We start from the raw sequence: 19206 nt of genomic DNA, 5'->3' as shown, positions 1-19206 counted from the left end.
AATCTAAATAAAAACAATTTATTTGTTTATTTCATTGTGTATTCTTTGTTTGTGGTATGGCTTAAATGTCACTGTGGCAATAGTGGCCAGTTCAGTTTCTTTCAGTGACTTTAGTTGTTTGATTCAGTTCATAATAAAGACTTGTTCAGTGATTTGTTCAGTTATATTTCTGTTTTTTGTTTGTGAACTCCTCAAAGGATGCATAGGCAGCCTGAATCCCTCCAGGACAGAATCTTTCAATGATTCCTCATGATTCCCCACTTCTCACTTAAACTGAATTATGATTTGCTTTTATATATTTTTTTAAAATTACGCATGGGTAACCATGCGTAATTTTAAAAAAATATATAAAAGCAGATCACAATTCAGTTTAAGTGAGAAGTGGGGAATCAATGTGCTATCAAAGTCAGGCACAGGAAAGTTAAATGTAAATTTAACTTTCCTGTGCCTGACTTTGATAGCACATTGTTGTGACAAATGAGTACTGCGCATAAAACGTGTATAAGCAAGTTCGGTCAGGAAGCTCTTGCTGCAGCTGACCAATGGTCGGCCTCAGCAACCACGTGTTCTCAGACTCAACCAATCACATGCACACATCACTAATGTAGAACCTTTCAAATTGACAGTCAGAACTCTCCTGTGTTGCTCTTTGCTTGTGCTGCACTTTGTAAGCTCCGCTGTTGCTGCTTAAAAAATTATTACTCTATCCATCCGTGCTCAAGGAATTATTATTCTAACCATCCCAGCTCAAAGAATTATTAGTCTAGCCATTGCTGCTCAAGGAATTATTACTCTAACCATCCCTGCTCAAGGAATTATTACTCTAACCATCCCAGCTCAAAGAATTATTACTCTAACCATCCCAGCTCAAGGAATTATTAGTCTAACCATTGCTGCTCACCCTCCACCATCCCAGCTTCCACCTGTTGTTTAGATCTGTTTCTCATTACTGGGGGGTTTTGGTATTGCTTAAAAATTATAACATGAGTTTTGCTCCTATCACTGATTTTATTAGTATTATATTACACAAGCATATAATTGTATTTCAGAAATGTGGTGCAGTATGCTAAGTGGAATGGTTTTAAAATTCTGAACTGATTCAGACTGGACAGTTTTTTCTTTTTTTTGGGGGGGGGGGGGGTGATCGGTAACAGTACTGATCTTCTGTGTCTATTTTAATTTTACGGGAAAGGAGGTTTATACTTTATACTTTATACTTTGCGATGACCAATTTATGTTTAGCTACAACATTTCAAGGGGTGGTCAAACCCCCCGGCTATGTGTCTGGGTAGGCTATAACATGATTTCTTCATTAAAATATCTAGGCTACAAAACCACGTTCTAATCAATTAGGTTCGGTTTAAAAACAAATAATGATAACATTTGACAGCAGGCAATATGAATGTTAATATACACATATATGTAATTATAGCCTAACTATATGCAGAAATACACTGTTAAAATACACTAACAAACCATGTTTGGTCAGTTTGACCTGAAAAGAATTTGGGTGGCGTGAAACATAATGATTGATTAATACATTTATTAGGCCTAGGCCCACTCATTTGCATCTACCTACTTTGACACGGTTTAGTCTCCATTTGTTAAAAGAAAAAATATATTCACACATTGTAGCTTACAAGTTCACCAGCGACACATTGAAATTACAGAAATAAGGCTCTTGACAAAACAGACTGCATCCCCTTTTTTTCAAACGTTTTGACTGAAAAGTTCTTCCGATTTGCTGACTGATTAGTTCCTTTAGTTCTTTTAGTTTGTTCACCGATTGGTTCAGTGATGCCAGCAGCTCTTTCAGTTCACTTTTCATTTAGAACAGACCTAGATAGGCTGATTCGTTCAGACTGTTTTCGTTTGGGGTCGTCTATCTTCAGTGAATCCTAGGCAATGAGATTTTTAATAAACGCTCAAACCTAATCTAAATATATTTCTCTTTGAATATTTTTAATGACAACCAATACAAAATGCCTATTAGCAGCGAGTCATGGGCAAATAGTAGGCCTAGGCTATAAGATCTAATGCACAAATTGTTACATGGAGGTCACACGTTTAACTACATTCAATTAAAAGATTTCTTCAAAAAGAATGAATATGTTTGCAACAACCCACAAACAGAAAACAGCAGCCTATCCTTGTTTCATTCCTTGTGAATTCACACATTCACACAATGCTGAGCTCTTGACCTAACTCTGCTTTTCCCGTGATGAGACACGACCAACGGGGGGTGGAAGGACAAACGGCAAAGCGTCACATTTCAAATGATTTTTTTTCTTATTTTATGTGTGTGCGCTTTTTCCTTTTTGCACTTTTTCTCGCTCTCGACCTTGCCATGTCACCTGACCTTCCAGCATCCTGACGTTTCCTCTACAGCCACTGTCGCTTCTTCGGGTGGGGTGACTCTTGGGGGAGGGGGGTGAAAAAAAAAAACAAAAAAAAAAACAATAATCCCTTTTTTTAGAGCCGTTTATTCAACAATCTGTGTTCGTTTACGTTTGCGTGTCGAGGAATTGGCCACCATTGCCAAAGAAGTGTCATGGCGTCGTGACAACTTTAGCGACTGCGGCGGGAGATCTGACCCCGGGCCGGAGAGGGTCCGCATTTATTCTCCCATTCTGACAGATGTCACGTACCTCCCTCCAAGCGCTCCGTATGTTGCCCAATCACCTGTCTCCGTCCCGGGCCGAGAAAGCTCCCGACGTCTCACGTCAGACGGCTAAACTCCCGCTCAATTAATTCCGTCTCGTCCACTCCCGCCCACATCCTGCGAGTTCCGTTTTTGACATTTACATCGGCATGTAGAGAAGAAAAAAAAAGAAAAATCAGAGGACAAATTAACTATGCCAAATGCCTGCAAAAGAAAACATTTAACTCTAAAAGAAAACAATTATTTTCTGCTGTGACTTGTTTTTGTGTTTTCTGTGACATTTGTATCAGTAATTAGACAGACTGAATATCCAACATTCCATGATTATGGATTATGGAGATTATGAATTTTTTACTGAAATCAACTATAATGTTAGCTAACCTTGTACTTCTGACTAAGTTTAGAAGTTTTGTATTACTCTAAAGTGGGAGATGTTTAGTTCGTTTATTAAAATTGTCAAAATAAATTAGATTTTTAAGAACGCGCAAATTCTCTTTCTAGATGTCCATATCTGGAGAAATGATCTTACCTTACTCAAGGGTACAACAGCAGTTCAAACTTCCTTCCAGGATCCATTTTCCTGTTGTCCAGACTCTGTAACAGACAGTGCTGCTGCCCTGAAATTTGGTTAAAAAAGAAATAAATAAAATAAATCAACATTTTACATTTTTCAAATATTATTTATTTGGTGTTGACTGTCACTGGACATTTTAGGTCTAATCTTCCATGAGGGTAGTTTATTTAACATGTATAATGGTCACTTGATATCAGTTGTACACAAATAAACATCTTTACCATGAACAGGAAATCAAATCATTTCCATTTACATGTATGGTAGAACACAAAATTCATACTTTTCAACAGGTGATTGACAGTCACTATATTCAGATTATTAGCGTTCCTCAAATTGATGAAAAGAAATAAAATACTCAAGATTTCTTAATATATTTCCCTCCAAAATCATTCGCACCCTTGATAAAGAATGTTAAATAAAACAAACAATACCAATTTTGAAAATTTACATTTTAATGTAATACCATTGCTAAGAGCTAAAGAGCTTTTGTGGAACAAATAATTTTGTGGAGAGTTAACCATTTCCTGGTTGAGTCTGAAGAATGTCTGAGATCACTGTCTTACTGAAAGACCCATTTGCGGCCAGGTTTGAGCTTTCTTATTACCAAATAATAGGCCAAAATCTCCTGAATCTTGCAAGATTATGACTCATTTGACCGGAACAAGAGCCCTAGGATCAGTAAATGCAGTAGATTCTCAGAGCAATTGTACTTGTATAAAAAATAATATAATTTTTCCATTTCGTGAACATATATATTTCAATACCAATATTGTTTATTTTATACAGCCATGTTTATCCATCTTTATTAAGAGAGTTAATCCTTTTTGAGGGCACTGTATTATGCTTGATGATGAAAACACCATTCAGCCCATCTAGCCTTGTCATTTTACCTGCTGTGAAAAGCATCTAACACTATGTCAAGTCTCATTTTAAATACCTCAGGGGTCTCTGCTTCTACTACATGATGTGGCCAGCATGAACACTGCTTGTTTGATAAATTTAAAAACTAAGAGACAGATGTGCAACTTCAGTTTTGCCTCGCAGAAAGGAACTGACAACTGACTAGTGACAAGAATCTCTCTGACAATCCAACAGCCAAGCATCCAGGGGATCCATCACAGTAGGTTCATCATTACTACATTATTAGTTTACATTTTTTGCTTCGTAGGAACACCTATCCTTATATTTATACATATTACCCATATACATAGCAATATATAAATTGGGGCTATTAGGATTAAGTGCTATACTCAAGGGCATAATGACAGGACTCTACGGATGAATCATACCTGAAACTTTGGACGGCAATCTCTTTTCCACGGTCACAGTACCACACTACTCCTAGCTTCAGTACTTGGACTCTAACAAAATACAGAACATTGTGAGGTTTTCGTATGTAGCAAGCATCCTCATTTTAAAGGACTGCATACTAAAGAAGGCCGAGCACTGAAAGGGATCATCTGCGCCATGCGGTTGCCTTGTGTTTTTCACCGTGTCAATCAAAAGCACTTAAACACATTTTTTGAGCCCAAATGGTCTCCTGCTTCTGCATTTAACAGGGGCAGAAAAAAGGAAGAGAGAGCGTAACTGAGCGAAAGCTCCAAATATATGACAGAGGCAGAGAGAAGGTCTCTGAGCAGCTCATGCCATGGCCCAGCTGGGCATTCATTTAAGGCATAACAAATATGCTCCATCCCTGTGCACCAGGCTTGTTTTCCCAACACAGCTGTCTGTTACTTCAAGTCTCCGCAATCCCAGCAAAATCATCTGTAATAATTAATGACACCAGCCCAGGTAACAGGCGGTCGTAAGCAAATGAGCTCGCTCGAGGAGTATCGGCTTCCCTCTCGTGTGGGCTTGTGACTGACGTGAGGCTCAGAGGCCTCAGCCGACCACTTAGGAGCCATCCACAAACCTCCGCAAATCTACCAAGAATTTTGCAGATTTCTTCAAATATTCTATGCTGGCAGAAGAATTAAAAATAGATTCATGTACAATTACAATTTGCATAATTGATGTATTATTATTTTTATTATTGTTATTATTATTGTTATTATTATAGTAATTATTATAAAGTTATAGTAATAGTAGAACTATTAGCTATGGTGTAGTAGTAAAAGTAACAACAGAAGCAGCATTAGTAGAATTAGCAGTAATAAAACCATGGGGTGCTGCCTTTAGGAGTAGAAGAGAGAGTATTAGGATTAGTAGCAGTACAGTAAGTCATAAGAGTAATATAATTTCAAAGCACTGGTTTTTGTTCCTTTGGTACAACTTGATTCCTTGTGTTCGGGAGGTATGCAGCCCTGTTGACATAACATTATGCTCAGCAGTAAGTTGCTATTTAAAGCTAACTATCCTGACTGATAAGTCAAACAGACAGCTAGCCGACTTTGTGCTGTTTCAGCTCATTTGAATGACGTAAACATTCACAATCCATGCATTAATGACAATTGCTCGCACTGACAGAAAATAAAGACATTTCCAGCTAATTGGCTATGGCTGGAATCTCAACCAGATAACACAGCTAAGGCGGATGCTAAAAATAATGCCGCCAGGAAAACTGGACTAGATGTTTAATTGTGTGTTACAGTAACTGCTTACAGTATGTATGCCAGTATGGAAATCACAGTTAACTTACCTCAGTTATTTGGCAGCAGTCTGAATGCCTTAACAAGGTCATATAAACATTCTGAAAAAAAAAAAAAACAGATAAAGTCTCTTTCAGATCTTGGATATATAGCGTGGACATGACCTAGAAGAAGGATGAACGAATATGACATCATATATTGGACCAGGAGACAGTCAGGTTGGGATAGAGGCAATTCCACTACAGACTGACTGATAACAGACCTTAAGGGAAAACATGCTTTCACAGACAATTTCACTAAAATCACACCCAATTTCAATTAAGCTTGCACAAGTTGGTTCCTGACAGACCTCAGTATTTCAACAAAGAAAAATTCAAATGGGCTGGACGGAAACCACAAATATATTAAGGCAATTTTGTTAGATTTGGAGAGGTTGCCAGTGAGATTGCACAGAGCAAGTGTTAGGATGCCTCAGTCCAGCAGGCTGTCTCAGCTTCTGGAATGGTGCGAATAATTTCATAACTGAGTTTAATGGTTCAACTGGTTTAAAGAAATCCTTACCAGGGAAAGAGACCTTAAAATCAAACTCCATGCCACCCACCTTCCCAACCTCTGCTGCTACTTACAATATACAATTCAGTCATTTAATAGATGCTTTTAGCCAAAGCAACTTACAAAAGTACATTTCACATGGTAAGCAAACACCATGAGAGCTAGCAATAGATAGTTACAATCATAATCATACTTTGACTGTATCCCCTTGTTTTTGCACACCACACTTAATTCACACACTATACAAATACTCCCCCCCTCCACTCTGCTGGCTCCGCCCTTTTTCCACCGCATGTTTCTGCATGCGTACAGTATACCTCTCCTCCTTCCGCTCTGTGCGTTTCAGAGGTTAAACAATTTCACTGTACTAATTGGTCGACATCAGTCCTGACATGAAGGTAAACAAACAGAGCACGGGAGAGCTGAGAAAAATGTTAGCTAATTAAAGTGATGGTGGTGGTGGTGGGGGGTGGGGGGGGGACCTGACAAAAAAAAAAAAAAATTAAAGAGCAAAGCTGCCCTGTGTGGAAAACACACTTTCTGCTTTTACGTTTGGCACTCACTAATTAGACGCTATTTGGAGGGTGGGGGAAAAGAACGCGACAATTTCCTTGTGCTTTGAGTCTGTGTAGTGGAGGGGAAAAGTCTGTGAAAATGCAGATCTTTTGGTTGTTTGTTTTGGAAATGCCAATTAGGTTTGCGGTTCCCCCATCTCAGCTGTTAAAGACATTCCAGATACTACCATTTGTCCCCCATTGTGATCTTTTTTTTCTCAATGGCAAACTTTACAGCAATTGCATAATTTACAAAGAGACATTATGGCATACATCAATCTATACAGTGTATAGTACATTTATATTTCTATTGGCTCAGTGCAATCTCTTGTTCAGTGTAACTTGGCCTCCATTTTACATATGCATTTTGTATCATTTTGGAAGCAATTTAGGCTTAGTTTTATGCTCAAGGGTATAACTGTAATACTTCAGCAAATTTCAACTCACAACCTTCTGGCAACAAATCCAAGCCCTGAACCAATACACCACCTGCATATTATTTTTACTCAGCACATGACATGCATTGTGCCGACTAAGCTTCACACTCCATGACCTCCCAGTAGATGTGGTACCTGTTTGTTGGAGTTTATTAGCCTTGATGGACACAACACTGTCTGAGATGTCCCATCTAATGGCCGGACCAGGTTAGGCAGCAGACATCCATCTCATATTTTCCACAATCTGTGATGGAAGCAAGTTTTTTTCCTCCCATTTCTCTCTCTCTCCATCTCTCCCTCCCTCCATCTCTGTGTGCTGTCCTGAGCCATCTGTCAGCTAATGTTTATAGCCCTTTGTTTCCTGTCCTGATGACCACTGTCACAGTGTGTTTCCATTACCGATACGCCCTGATGAACGGGGTCTCCCGGACGGTCGCTGACGCCCCGTGTCCTTGGCCGCGATGGCATCTGCCGAGGGGAAGGAGATGGACTCCAGCGGCGCAGAGGTTGGGGGGGAACTGCCCATCACTCAAGGGGAGCCGGGGCTTCTACATCTTTGCCTGGTGGACGCCCGAACCGTGACTCCATCCTTCGCTCCGTCCAGCCACTCCCAGACTGAGGGATCTATGCAGAAAGACACTGGATGCTGGAGAGGAAATAATGGCAGACATGCTATCTAATCAGGTGTGGCCCTGGAGAAATATGGCCAGAAAAAATAACATTATACCACTGTGGGTGGAGTTTATTCTATTATTCTATTCACTGTGTGGCTGGAAAGGCCGTTTTGAGGCATCCCATTCATGTGCTGTCCACACCAGAACAAGACTGCAAGCCTACAGCCGCCCAGTGACTTTCAACACACCAGATTACACAACAGTACTGTTGGAGATCTAGTGCAGACTGGGGGAGTCACTTCCTCTCGGTGACTTTCCTGAGTCACCCTGAAGCCTCCTGCCAAACCCCCATATGTCCACCACTCCAGCCTGCCACCCCACCCATGGACTACCACCCCCTTCAGATGCTTCACACAACCTGTCCGGAAATGACTGATTTTATACTCGTGAACCCACAAGCTGAGGTGGCCAGAGGAGGATGGGCCCTTCCCACTGAGTCTGGCTCCTCCCAAGGTTTCTCCCCACATGTCTTCCAGGGCATTTTTCATTGCCACTGCTGCCTGTGGTTTGTTCTGTGGGGGTTTAGGCCAGGGTAAATTGTGAAGCATATTGTGACAAATCCTTTGTAAAATGGACTATATAAATAAAATTTAATTGAAAATTTTAAAAACTGGTGGCCTTTTGGCACTGGGAAAATTCATGGGAGGGACCAATACAGCAGTATTAGCCATGAAAAAACCCACCCTTCCCCTGGTGGACAGAGTCAATTGCGCCCTGCCACAGTGGACCTCTGGTTAAAGTTGGATAGTGACATTGCTAGTTTGACTGTCACTGATGTCTAAGATACAGGGTGAAGCCTGTGCTCGTGGCATCTGAGCCTCTCTCTAGATAGTGCAGACTAGCGTGAGCAGCCTCCAAAACGCGAGCAGCCGCTTCTTTTCACAGTGCAGTCGACCAGCTGAGCTGTGCAGCCATTGCGCCACAGGACTACAGCGCTCACGGAGTTGGCACAGGATGTACCCACATGACCCCACAGTCCACAGTTGGCACAGGCATGGGCAGGATTCAATTCTGAGGCACATCACTGCACTAAGAACCAGTGCTCCAGGAGGACATGCTACCCAAGGTCCACCACAAGGGGTTCATTCCGGAAATACTAATTTAAATCAAATTTGTTTAACATGCATTTCACAAAAGCATCTTTAAATTAAAATTTCAGGTCACGTATCTTCTTTAACAGTGTTTTTTACAGCCCTGGCTGCCCTTCAAGCAGGCTTCAGTGCTAACTGTTACCTATATGGCATCTGTGTCTAGGCAGCTTTCTTAGCTTAGAAGAGCTATTTGTGTGGCCGTGACTGTTTCTGCACACTCTTCAATAAAAAACTCAAATCACTGGGGATATTGTTAAGTCTACAAAAAGGATTATTAAATTGGAGGAAAATGTATGGGTGACACTTTGTAACAATGAATCAGGAGGCTTGATTAATAAAGTTATTCCCCCCCATTCTAAATGAAGCACGCGGCTGTCGTGATAAGTGTGGTTTTGTCATTCTTTTTGATTAATGTATCATTATAGCACCCTCCCCCATCCGACATCAACCACCTCTGCCCGTCTCACCTCCAAAAAGGAGAACTAAATAAAGACGCTCGCCAATTACGGTAAAAATAAGAAAGAGAAAAAAAATCCTGAATATTGAAATGGCTGACAAGTTCACTGCATTCCCTTACAGTTGGCCTTGATGGTGCCTCGGATCGTATATTGGGATTAAAAGGTGCTTTTGGGGAGCGGTGGGGGGGGACTTCAGGAATTCACGAAAATAAATTATAATGATTAAAAAAACCTAATTGTAGATTTTAAAGAATGTCACCTCCTCCACCTTGTCATTTTGATTGGGCTGCTATGATTAATTAGCGCAGGGAGAGATTGCAATTAGGTCAGGAGTAGGGGGTGGGAGGCATGAGGTTCCAGTAAAAACTCTAGAGAGCGTCGCGGTCGGACTTCGGCTGGGCGGTGACATTGGGGTAGAACAAAACCCGACGCAAAGCGGAGATGACGGGCACGGGCGCGATGGCACGGCGTGGGCATCCAGGCCAGGTTGTCGCGGAGGTGAAGTGTGAGAATGCCACGTTGTGACAAGCAGAAATACACGGGCATCTGCTGGTCGGAGGGTCGCCGGTGGCAACGCCGCGGTGGACCGAGGGAAAGGACGCGCTCGGCCATACTGCCACCACGCAGACACAGGCGGAGGGGTCGGCCTGCCAGCAGGGGGTCCTGGGGGGCACCGGAGGGCAGTGCCAACAAGCCGGCTCCAATGTATCTGTCTCATGCATCGGCGTTTGCCATTTTTGGCAAGCAGAACTGGGTTGAGGGATTATACAGGCAGGAGGCTGGTGAACTCTTAACTATTACATATTTCTAAATATCCAACTACCTCTGGAGTCCTGAACCCACCTGGACAACATAAATAAGCAGCCCCGAAAAAATAAAACGGACACACACACACACACTCGCACACACATGCACACACATGCACACACACACACGCACTCAACTCACACAAAAATGTCTTTTTTCTCCATGGGTTTCAAGAGAAATCATTTTGATGGTAGTGTATATTTTTCACAATGTGAACTTGAGTGTAATATTAAGTGCCATTGTCAGTTCTACTTTTGATGGTGAGGCCAATTTGTCGCAAAAATATCATCCCCTGTCTAGTCTGAAGTGTTGACTATAAATGGTGTCTTTTGTTTCCCCCTGTTTTCATTTCAACAGACCTCTGCCTCGCAGGAAGGCGTTCGTAGCTTTGACGTTAGTCATTTCACAACATACTGCCTGTCTCTCAGACCCATCCCCCGAGCAAAAATATATAACACCGCGAAGCGGCAAGGGCACAACACGGGAAGGTAAACAGATAGATCAGTATATTAGAGAAACTGAGCACAACTTTCTCCCAATTTATGACAAAAGCACCGTGAGACTAGCTCAACCTCCAGATCAGACAAAAATCCCAATTATATAAGTCCTTTCCAGCACTGAATTATTCGAATGTCGTCTAATTCCGAATGCAGACGGAACAATTAAAAGCATGTCTGTTTCATGGAAGCACAACCGCCTTATTGAAATAAAAACATATACAGAAAGCATCTTTTGACCTATATAATATGCATGTGCCTACTCCCACCCACAAGCCATGTGTGCACCAGCATTGCAGCAGCTACACCAACTTGTTTGGAAGTTTATTGTGAATTCCAATGCAAAGTGAATACGCCAATGAGCACAAAATTATGTCCTGAGGTTTTTGCCACATCTAGGCTGTTAACAAATGTCTTCATGGTTAAAACAATATTAGCAAGAAGGAGGTGGTGAGGGCCACTGTCAGTTAGCTTTAGATGGACTATGACTGGGGGGGATGGGGGGGTGGGCTAATACTAATGTTGTACTCGCTCATATGCTAACAAATTTAAGGTTCTATTCACCCAAACAGTTAATTGGCAGAGCAGACCCTGTAATGGGAGCAGCTCTGGATGAAGGGGTTGCATGTATAGCATATTACCCACAGAGCGCAGACAGAAAAGAAACACTAATGGCTAGAACACACAGGCAGCCACTGCCAAATCAAAATGTGTTTTTTTTTTTTTATTCAAAGCATAACATGGCAGTTTGCTTTTATAGTTTTTTTTTCCGTTTTTTTTTCATAATGATCATACAGCTTTAATTTGACAGATGTTATGCGAAAGCAAAACATTTAAACAATAACCAGAGATGATTAAACAATTATTCACATTTGTTTTGTAGAAAAAAATTAATTCAACAAGTATTAAGTATTTACCAATGCTGCCAGTGTTAACATGCAGCAAATTCTGCAATGGGAGGTCTGAATGGTAGGGGCCCTGATCTGTCAGACCCCAGAAGAGCAGTCCATTATCATTTATTGTGCATTTTATATATTTAGATCTGTGTACCGGGAAGACACCCAATTTATTAAAAAGTACTTCTGATTTTATACTGAAACAGAATATTTAATCTCGACCTGTAAAGAACAGTGATTACAAAATCTCATGTAAGATAATTGCTCTCTGACCACAACTTTGCGAGAGGAATTTGCATGTTAGGTTTTTTAAATATTTACACAGCTGTAAGTCTTGCTTACGTTAGTGACTTAACCTGAAAGTGCAGAAGGAACATAACACTGAACCTGAGCCTTTTCCTTATCGCCAACAGTAACCTGTCACCTGAATACTACTCCATGCGCCTACTCTGGTTTTCAAGTGCCGCCTGATGTATGCTTTCCCATTTGGATTTTTAGATGGGTACTGAATGTGCGCTGTAATCTTCCACTGTCAGTCACTTCCCTGCACATTCTGCCTTAGTATTGATACCCAGACCAGCCCAATGCAGCGCCGGGGCTATGACGTGGGGGTGGGGGTGGACGTAGGGACAGGGACATTGGGTAATTTCACCTGCCCTCATCAGCCACTCTGCCACCTGTGGGCCAGCCCAGTAAATTGGTCAATTTGTATAACAAAATTCTAAATAAATAAAATTCTGAAGTTGCACAAATGTTGTCACATAAAGCCACCAAATTCTAATCATAGTACTTTAACAGAGGGCGTGTTGCTTGTTTGTGCATCATAGCCTGTCTAATAATAATGGCCAATAGTTTGGTCCTTGCTAATGGACGTAAAGACTAATTTTCCAAGTAGTTGGGTCAAATTCAAACAGGCAGATAAATAGTGGACCATAATAACTGGCCAGTGGCCACTAGCATCAGTTATCCTATACGTCTGTCCACCACATTAAATGTTCCAACAAGCAGATTGTGGAATAGAATTGGAGAGTGGAAGGAGTATATTTAGTGAGTATAGTTCCTTTTTATCTTTATCTGCTATTTAAATTGAACTTACCCAAGGGTCAGGAATAACAAGCTAACTAAAGAAATGCTCCACTTTATTTTCATTACAGGCACTTTTATTTTCAATGTGCGGGGCTTTCTTTGCATTCGTTCCTTTTGGTGATATGATTTTAGATGAACTAATTAATACCGCAAAGTATACGTTATGTGCAGGCAAGCACATGAATATAATGTGGAATATCAGCCCCTTAAGTTAGCCGGTCAAAGATTATCTGAATCTACAAAGCAGGTGGACAGAATTACTCTGCAATCACAGTGCATCAGAAGTCTACCCTAAAACCCATATTTAAATTCTACATTTTTAAAGGCACTTTATAAGATCAGTTAAATTTAGAAGTGAAAACCAATATTAAAATGAAAGCTAAACATTCATTACATTGTATTAACGCAGAATTTTCCTCTGATTAACTAAAATATATTAAACAAGTAAACATTATATTTTCCCAAAAGCTCTAATTTCCAAGATCTTTATCTGCTTTCCAGTGCACGGTGACCTCACAGCTTACTCTCGACTGCGGCTGGCAGCTGGACCACCACCTTGCCGAGGTTTTTACCTGCGTACATGTGGTCAACGGCCCGGTAAACCGACTCCAGCCCCACAAAGCGCCCCTCCGGAGTCATCTCCCCCACGTCCACCTCACACACCAGCTCCCCGCTCTCGCACATTCGCAGCATGTCCGCCATGGCCTCCCCGTAGTCCGACAGGAAGTGCGGGAGGAAGAAGCCGCGCACGCTGGCCGACCTCTGCAGCAGCTTGATGGGCAGCGTCCCGGCCTTCACCGGCTGGACCCCGGAGGCCGTCTGGTACCCCGAGATGAAGCCGATGACGATCAGCCGACCCTTCTGGGCCAGGCGGTTGACGGCCAGATCGAAGACGCTGCCCCCGACCGACTCGTAGACGACGTCCAGCCCCCGCGGGTACTCCCGCTGCAGGACCCCGGCCAGGTCCTCGCTCCTGTAGTTGATGGGCCGGTCGCAGCCGATGGTCTTCAGGAAGCCGGACTTCTCGTCCGAGGAGCACGTGCCCACCACGTGGCACTTGGCCATCTTGGCGAACTGGACGGCGAACTGGCCGGTGCCGCCCGCCGCCGCCGTCACCAGGACGGTCTGGCCCTCCGCCAGGTCGCCCAGCCTCTTCAGGGCGATGTAGGCCGTGGCGCCGCTCACCAGGAGCGTGAGGAACTGCGGCTTGACCGACGGCACGCGGACGATCGCTTTGGCGGGCACCACCGTGTACTCGGCGAACGACCCGCTGCCGAAGTAGGCCACGGCGTCGCCCACCGTGAAGCGGGCGCTGGCGCTCAGGCCCAGGCCGACGACCTCCCCGATGCCCTCGAACCCTGCGTCAAAAGGTGGCTTGACTGAGGGGTCATAGCGACCGGCTGTGTAATTGATATCAGACGCATTGATGCCAACAAATCTAAAGGAACAAAAAAGGGAAAAGGCTCGAATGAATCCAATTCAAATACACTTAACACATGAAGGAGAGATGCATGATCACAGATCACTTAAAAAAACGAGTGACACTGCACATAACGGAAAGCCTGACTGTTAAAAGGCCAAAAATATTTTTTAAAACATCCAAAAATCATAAACTGACACGTATTATTGTTTATGAAATTATAGATCTTGACATGCAAATTGATGGAAACATTTGTGATGCCATCGTGAATTAAATACATTCCAAGCAATTTGGATAATTATGTGTTTACCGTAGGCTGCATGAATACTCTTGTTCAAAAACAAGCTGTTCAAAACGTCCAAGCAAAAAACTCGAATAGTTGCGATCACCAGGCACTATCCGCTATCTCTCACCACTCAGACAATTCAGAGTTCCGTTCTGACTCCCATTCTCTTTGAAAATTTTTGATGAAACTGACAAAGGGGTCGCGCTGAAAAACAAAAATCACCGAGCACAGACACTTAAGTGCAAAATACACTTCTTGATCCTGCATGTCTCCTTCCTGTGAGGGTTCCCTGATAGACGATTTCACATAAGCTGTTATGCTGGATAAAAATATATGTATTAAATCACGTATAAATAAAAAATAAATCTGCTTCCCAGAATCCGTGCAGTGACTCATCTCAGTGCATGACATACAGGCAGCTCCAATGCGTTAAATGACAGCCAGATTTCAATGTAATTAAAACACCGCAATTAAGCCAGTAAAATTTTCTGAGGATTAATGCTTCCTAAATAATTTTTTTTTTTCTGTGGTACATTCAATTAAAATATGCGGATGTGTTTTAGTATTTGGCCGTACCTCTGCATATTTATTTAAAACAGTTCAATCGATATTACCAATCAAACCAGCAAAACCCTGAAGTGGGTTTCTAGGGTGAAAAAAGAAATACTTCATTAAAAATGCGTCTGTATACAAAAGCATCCCCCATCATTTTGAACAGGATCAGATTTTTCAAAATACAAAAGACATCAGCTTAATGAGCTTTCAATCATGGAATAAGTTATTAGGTGTATTTTCACATTTCTGTAGTGTTTCATAACATACAATTATTGCATATGAAATACATACAGCTAGATGCCTGTAAATTTGTAATCACGCAAAAATGATTCCAAGCAAACAGGTTTCCTGCTGTCCTTAGGCAGGTGTGAGTACCTGAAATCTGTCATAACTGAATTGAAAAATGACAAATGACGATCACACAGGTACACTGTGCTATACGCACAGTGAGGTGAGCATGGCAAAACCTTTACGAACACCATTATAGTAGAAAAAAGATTGGACCTCGTTAAGGAAAACACAATGTATTGCACTTGCAATGTATTGTACCTGTGCAAGCAGGTCCAGAAGAGGTTATCTCCGCGATATACATGCATTTGGAAATTCAATTCTTAAGGAACATATAACTATTATGCAAAAATGGACGTGACTTAAAGCATAAAAAACTTATATCGGCATATCGCCGTCATTGCGTAATAATGAAAATAGCCGCTTTAATCGTATACCTTAACTTATTTCGCAAGGCAGCAACGCAGTCCACCTATGTGCGCAGTGTTCCTTCGCTGAACTGTTCTGAATCAATTGTTGATTAAAGTAGCGCATAGTAATACTCACATTTAAGAATCAGACTGGTGTTAACCGGTAACGACTTCTTAAAATGTAGGTGTGCATTCTCTTTCTACAGCAAGTCAGGGCTTAAAAGGTAAATGAAAGACTTCAACAGGCTCAGTTCGGTGGGCCACTCTGAACTCTGTGTACATTATTTCGCCTCAAGATGACCTAGGAATTTCTGATTAAGTAACACTCGGAGAACTCAAGTTGATACAGCAGTTGATACAGTACGACAGTAATTGACGTTCCAATACCAAGAAACTTCAAAACATAAAATAGACTACGTGACTAGTAGTCTAGACACTGCAGACTAAATTAATCGCGAAGAACTGAACACAGATTGAGAACTGATTAAGAAATTTCAGAAAAAAAAAAAAAAACTAAAAACCTTGTCACGTAGGCTACATTATCTAACAAGTCTCAAACACATACCCAACAAAACGAGTTATCCTGTTTGGTATTGTAAAATCGTTGGTAAACGTAACAGTAACATTAAGGCACCAGGAGCGTTTGATGTATTGTAACTGTAGTAATACAGACGGTTACTTTGTTAAGATGTCAAGCTGGCTACTCTAAACGCGCTGCAATCCCACCCATTGGGTTCAAACAACAAAAGATTAACAAAGTAAAATAATAGGCCAACACAATACTGATAGAGGTTCGCTAATAGGCACTATGTTACTTTGAATGCAGAATAGAAACTAACAAACCTGGAGTGGCAATAACTGCCTCATCGAATAGACGGGAAGCCTTCCCTTTATTGAGAGAGTGTAACACTTTTAAAATATGCATTTTCACTCTGTATGCAATACCGTGTCAATTATGCAAGCCAATAATAATAATAATAATAAATAAATAAAATAAAATAACGAAAGCGTTCCACTCTGTATTACAAAGATACCATGTGCTACGATGCTAAGTACAGGGAAATAAATATCAATGCTGTTAATAACTCAAAAATGCTGAAATGTATTTAAAAAAAAAAAAAAAAAACGCCCACGGACACCCTGAACTCCCAAAAGGTGAAATAAAGGTTACACCAGTTTTAACACGTTGTTGCGCGTTGTTAAGCGACCACGAGGTTAGATTTCACTCGTTTTAATTGCAACAACCATTTAATCCGTCTAATTCTTATATAAAGCGGATTTACATTTAGTCTCACTAATTTTATGGATATTTCTAATCCTTCAAATTTCTTGGAAGACATATTATCATATTAAAATGTACACAGGAATTGGGGAGCACGTCATTGCGTTCAAACGCTCCCATAATTGCTGAAGACTAAATATTTTGCCATAATTAGCTTCGCTTCTATGTAGTAGCCTATTAGTAGCAGTTACGGCCATTATTATTATTATTTATTATTATTATTATTATTATTATTATTATTTTATTATTATATATTTTGGTTATTTATTACAACTTCAACATAGTCATGGCTACACATTTGGGAACAGATACCTTTTTTCTTACCTTATGCCTGGGTATGCCTATACTTTCTCCTGTCCTTCGAACAGTGATATATTAAAGCAAAACACTGCATAAAGGACGTGAACAGGTTGAAATGCTCACATTGTGTAGGTGACTTATAAGATGGACAAAATATGTCAAATGAATCGATTACTGATTTGGCCAGAATTTGAGGCTATCATTCTGAAAAACGCAACCATTCATCTCTTGAAAAAAACGACCATCTTACCACACCTTTGACATTAATTGTGACAGTATACATTAATAAATAAGTCAGCAAGCTCCGGTGCATTACATGATAGCTGATGACACTTACTTTGTAAAAAAGAAAAACATAATAAAAACTATAATGAAATGCCCTTACGCAAGGTTAATTAGCCCCGCATGTGTTTGGTGTTGCTGCAGCCCGTATGCAAAGCAGAGTAATTTCTCAATATCTTTGTGCCTTTGCCAGTCCCACTGTTCTGTGTAGCTACTTTTTGAATGCAGGTTCGTGACGTAAGGAAGACAGGGAGCGAAATACAGAGATAGATTGACAGACAGATGTTGGGGCGGAATTTAGGAATCTTTCCGCACTATTTGCTCCCTCCAAAACCCATTCTGCATAAAGGATAGATTTGATTACCACAATCAATAAGTCGTGACTGTGGCTGCACTAAAAGAGGTAAGGAGCTAATTTAGAAATCAGCAATGCCATCTAACCATATACTACTGATATATTATAGTTTCAGTTAGCCTGTGTAATCTAGCTATCTATAGTTACCTAACCCAGTAGGCTACGTTTAATATTTTATTAGACGAATTTCACATTCTGAATATTCATTCTTTAATGAAGAAACTGCTAGCGACACTGTTCTTTTTAACACACACACACGCACGCACACACCCGCACACACATACTTTGTAAAGCTAGCTATAGTAGGCTATACGAAGGCAGCACTCACCGATTTCTAATAAGCAAGTCCCCATCGCCCGGAGTCGGCACTGGAACAATTTGCAAGGAAACAGCTTCCCTGAAATTTTGGCTGAGCTTCGTCACGACCAGCTTTTTCATGGAGCTAGGTATCGAGGAACCTTTAAAATCCATGAAGTGGGTGGAGTAGGAGAGGTCTATTATGGAACGGCGTGGGACGGAAACAAAATGCGATCCGAACGCAGCGTTTGTCACACCGCGTCCCCCGCCGAGCGTTAGAAACACCTTCCTACAGTTCATGGCTAAGAGTGTAGTGGACATTGCAAGAGGGGTGAAAGAAGACAAAGTTCACGAACACTCGTCGTGCGTTGATTATATTTTGCTAGCTCTTGTAACACCTAGGCTAACTTAAATACTTTGTTTAAACTGAAACATTGTTTCTCATGCTCAGTTGCCTATTGTCGGAAACGTAACCTATTGTTTAAATACGGTTATTTAATATAAGCGTGTATTGGCATTAAACGAGTAAAGGCTGTACAACCTTCACAGCGGGCTTGCTCTACGGAGTCCCTCCCTTTCCTGTGCGAAGTGTTCACTTCCTAGTAAGGTGAAACAAATCAATCTGTAGTTTCCAACATCCTTCAAAAAAGGCTGGATATGGGACTCCACAAATGCAAGAGAAAGTATTGTTCTTGGCTTAGAAGGGTGAACTTTCAAAGTACAACCACTCACAATTTATACATTTTATTTCGTACATGCCCACACTTAAACACAAAATGCACCCTCTAACACGCAAGCAGCTCCGCGCTGCTTCTATGGTGATCTATGGATTGTTACAGACCAATCCCAACA

General features: G+C 41.3%; 2 protein-coding genes across 5 annotated transcripts in view; one reads left to right on the top strand and one right to left on the bottom strand.

Moving 5' to 3' along the window:
• Positions 1–1526: 1526 nt before the first annotated feature.
• Positions 1527–19055, bottom strand: LOC135258287 (prostaglandin reductase 3-like). 4 transcript variants are annotated; one of them, XR_010330945.1, is made up of 7 exons: positions 18386–19055; positions 13452–14317; positions 7770–8016; positions 5878–5928; positions 3192–4597; positions 2649–2779; positions 1527–2417 (listed from the first exon to the last, which is right to left on the bottom strand). XR_010330945.1 is itself a non-coding variant. In XM_064341692.1 (2 exons), the coding sequence occupies exons 1-2, from the start codon at positions 18673–18675 to the stop codon at positions 13393–13395; spliced, it is 1215 nt and encodes a 404-aa protein (XP_064197762.1). In that variant the 5' UTR covers positions 18676–19044; the 3' UTR covers positions 11601–13392. The 4 variants fall into 4 exon arrangements, 1 of the variants encoding a protein (XP_064197762.1); XR_010330944.1 differs by having other exon boundaries at positions 1527–2779; XR_010330946.1 differs by having other exon boundaries at positions 1527–2779; positions 7770–7994; positions 18386–19054.
• tshz1 (teashirt zinc finger homeobox 1) overlaps positions 17934–19206 on the top strand; it is a 47755-nt gene continuing 46482 nt past the window's right edge. Inside the window, exon 1 of the mRNA XM_064341664.1 lies at positions 17934–18105. The gene's annotated coding sequence lies outside the window, so the exon portion shown is untranslated. The remainder of the gene's footprint in view (positions 18106–19206) is intronic.

The sequence above is a fragment of the Anguilla rostrata genome, chromosome 1, assembly GCF_018555375.3.
Source record: "Anguilla rostrata isolate EN2019 chromosome 1, ASM1855537v3, whole genome shotgun sequence".
Lineage (NCBI taxonomy): Eukaryota > Metazoa > Chordata > Actinopteri > Anguilliformes > Anguillidae > Anguilla > Anguilla rostrata.
The sequence above is the reverse complement of the archived record's forward strand: the minus strand, read 5'-3'. Positions and strand labels throughout refer to the sequence as shown.